Here is a 3,880-nt window from a genome sequence, read left to right on the forward strand (position 1 = left end):
TTCCCGAAGATTAGATTAATTAGAATATAAGGCACGTAATAGCAGGGTAATATATAAATAGTTAAGGTAAGTAAGCTGTAAAGTAATGCTTATAAGTATAACTAATTCCAAGAATTAATTCTAATAAGAGACTAATTAATGCCTCTTCCAAAGCTAGGAGCGTCTCCCTATATATTCCCTAGTACTTAGCCAGGCATGCAAAGCCCTTTACTTAATTAGGAAATCCCATATAATCTATATAATTCCGATTGCAAGCTATACCCAAAATAGGAAACTAGATCTATAATATCTAATACCTGTCTATATACTATTATATATACCCATTACAAATTAGTTTATTATTATAGAAAATTAGTACTTAACTAGTATTATATAGTATATTAAATAAGTAAAGTAAAGGAAAGTAATAAGTCCTACTTATACTTTATTTAGCCAAAATATGTCTTACTTATACTCTACTTAATACTCAATTAATATATACTTAAGTAACTTAAGTAATAAGTTATTATAAGGCACGTAATAGCAGGGTAATATATAAGTAGTTAAGGTAAGTAAGCTGCGGAGTAACGCTTGCAAGTATAACTAATTCCAAGAATTGATTCCAATAAGAGACTAATTAATGCCCCTTCCAAAGCTAGGAGCGTCTCCCTATATATTCCCTAGTACTTAGCCAGGCATGCGAAGCCCTTTACTTAATTAGGAAATCCCATGCAATCCATATAATTCCGATCGCAAGCTATACCCAAAATAGGAAACTAGATCCATGACATCTGACACCTGTTCATGCGCTATCACGTGTGCCTATTATAGTTATATACAAGTACATATCCGTATAAGGGAGTCCCCCGACTTAATTATTAGCTTGAAACTTACTTTAAAAAGTTATATTATATCTAAGAGTAAATAGAAGTCAAAATAAGCCCTATATATTTCTTTTCTTTTTAATTTAATATTTAGAAGTCACATATATTAAATAATACATAATTACTATATTAATTTTTACTAGTATAATAAGTAGTATTAGAGGAATTTTAAGTAGTAAAAAAGATAATAAAAGTAAAGAAATATAATAAAGAGAAGAATTAAATAGTATTTATAATATAAAGAGAGAGATATAATAGAATAAACCACGTAATAAGTAATTAAACTACTTAAGTAGTTAACTTTACTCTACTTAAGCTTAGTTATAAAGAAGCTATTTATATTTTACTTAATATTTAATAAGTATATATTTAAGTAACTTAAGTAGTTTGAGTATTTCTTTAATATACTAGTATTATATAAGTCTTAGCTTAGTTTAAATAGAGCTACTAATAAGTGCTTTAGTTATTTAATAATAATTAAGTAAACCTTGATTTTCCCATGGTCACGTGACTAGTAATTACTAGTATTCATGAGTATTCATGAGTATTCATGAGTATTCATGAGTATATATTCTACTCTACTCTAATTTTTTTGAGAATTACGCTACTTATATTCTATTCAAGATATTCATGAATATTCATGAATACCTTGAATACCTTGAATACTTTTTTGACACACTGGCTGCATCACGTATCGAGACCTGCATATATATTGAGACATGCATCATATCCGTTCAGCTGCCATAAGTTGCGCCTTTCCGTGATCAAATATACCGCCAAATGGCAGCGAATCAGAGATCTTAAATCGAAGACTCTAACAATATGATTTGCTCATAGAGTTCGCTTAGATGAGCACGGGCCAAGGCGCAACTGGTGGCAGCGCAACGGATACTAAGACCTGCATTCTTTTCCACCTCATATGCAGTCTAGAGCTACGACGAGTCGCTGTAAGACATTGGCTTGCGGAAAGTACTGTAGGGATAGACACGTTAACGGTTATCCCTTCGTCTGTTGAGACATTGCCAGCGCTAGCGGCTGCACGCGAATATCCCCCGTTCGGTCAAAATACAACAGTTTCCTCCACTCAGGCCATCCACATTTATACGGCCGCTAGCGCTGGCAATGTCTACAATATTGAAATGGCTGGTGCGCACGGACAGGCGCTAAGGATAAAACTCTGATTTTGAGCTCTTGTAAATCATGATCAATTGCATCAATTATATGCTGTATTACATGCACCTCAAATTGACCTTCTAACATATAATACTCAACGTCGCGATGAGTATACTTTATTTCGATCTTAAGAGATTGTTAAATTAAAGTATCCGATCAGTTTTGCCAGTGAATGTTGATCCAGTCCTAGCTATGGGAGGCAATAACCATATAAATATAGGCGTGAAAAGGACTGAATTGAACGTAGCTGAGAGTAAAACAGTCACGTATCAGCTAAAGTAAGAGATATCCGTTCAGCTGCCACCAGTATTGCCGGGTCCGTGCACATTTAAGCGAACAAATTATGTGGTCAAATTCTTTGTTTTCAGCCTTTTGATTAGCTAGAATTTGGCGTGTATATTTGATCACGGAATGGCGGTTCTGGTGGCAGCTGAACGGTATATCCGTTCAGCTGCGGTCAGGAACGCAGCGGGCCGTGATCAAATGTATCGCAAAGTTGTAGCGAATTAGAAGGCTTGGATCAAGAAATATAAATTATGATTTGCTAAAAGAGCTCGCTTAAAGGAGCACAGCCTACTGCGTTCCTGTTCGCAGCTGAACGGATAAAGCAAAACGATTGTGGTGACAATCCAAGGGGGTTGAACAGCCAAAGGCAAAGTCAAAAAGAAAGTATAAGTGGGTCCTGATCTAACAGAGATTGAACTACTGCGAAGTAACCAGCTATTGTTACCGGATCCGAGTCAGGCATGGAAGGGCTAGGCGAGAAAGTCGTCCATTTCTACGGCTAAAGCTGAGGGAGAGGCAAAGGTATAAAGAGGCAACGGACTCCTTCGTTCAATTCTTTGGCCATTTCGCACAAAGCACAATCTCCTCTCACTATCGATCACGCTCCACTACCCGCCTCTTCCTCTCACTTCGCTTCACGCAACACTATTCCTAGCAATACATCAATATCAACTTCAATACCCAACTAGGAATTCAGACTCCCGGCCATGTCTTACGTCGTCATCAAAGCAGCTATTAAGTCCCAAGAATTCGGGACCTACCTCTCCATCACCGGGAACGGCACCGCCGTCGGCACCGTCACCACAACAACCACTATCAACGCCTCCTCCACCCTCTACATCGAACTCTATAGCACCGGTATCTACGCCATTCGCGCTTCCAATGCTCCAGGCGTTTATCTCCGCTTCGATGCCAGCCCGCTCGAGGAAACAAAAACTCCCCTTGCTAGCGGTGGTGGAACTGTTAATACAGCGTATTATGCAAGTGGTTTCCCGGGTGCGGGAAATTATGAGAGTTTCCACTTTCAGACATTGGCTGATGGGACGACGGCTATTGAGTCGGTCAATTTTCCACAGTGTTATTTGAGGATTAGTAGCACGGATGTTAATGGTCAATATTACTTACCCGGGGTCCAACCGGCGAATTATGAGGTGTTTAGTATTTTGTTATTGAATTAGTTCACTTAGATAGAGTCTGGGTATAGTTAAGTTCGAAATCGGCTTTAGTTCCCAACTCTCAATAATTTTATTTTTGACCCAAATTTTATGCGGCACTAACCCTTTATAGCTAGCCTAATTCCGAACCCCAGTATTAGCCGACTTCCCCTACCACACGTGAAGTGAGGAATTCTGCCTAAGGATTTTATTATATAATAGGCATATATAATAAACTAGTATATATTTAATACAAATTATATTAGAGAGAATTAAAGTATAATACTAGCAGATATAACGCCAGTGTGAGCTCTAATAAGCTCAATAAGTAATAATTAGATAATTGTACTAATTTATTAATAATTAGTAATAATTATTATTCTAGGTAATAAGAGGCCCGGCAGA

The 3,880-nt window shown here is 37.1% G+C and overlaps 1 protein-coding gene across 1 annotated transcript; it reads left to right on the top strand.

Annotated features, from left to right (window-relative positions):
• Positions 1-3,028: 3,028 nt before the first annotated feature.
• On the top strand, positions 3,029-3,499 carry K444DRAFT_660778 (uncharacterized protein; the record flags this gene model as incomplete). Its single annotated transcript, XM_024886505.1, has 1 exon — positions 3,029-3,499. The coding sequence occupies one exon, from the start codon at positions 3,029-3,031 to the stop codon at positions 3,497-3,499; it is 471 nt and encodes a 156-aa protein (XP_024740747.1).
• Between the last annotated feature and the right edge of the window lie 381 nt (positions 3,500-3,880).

Source organism: Hyaloscypha bicolor (genome assembly GCF_002865645.1).
Source record: "Hyaloscypha bicolor E unplaced genomic scaffold K444scaffold_47, whole genome shotgun sequence".
NCBI classification, from domain to species: domain Eukaryota; kingdom Fungi; phylum Ascomycota; class Leotiomycetes; order Helotiales; family Hyaloscyphaceae; genus Hyaloscypha; species Hyaloscypha bicolor.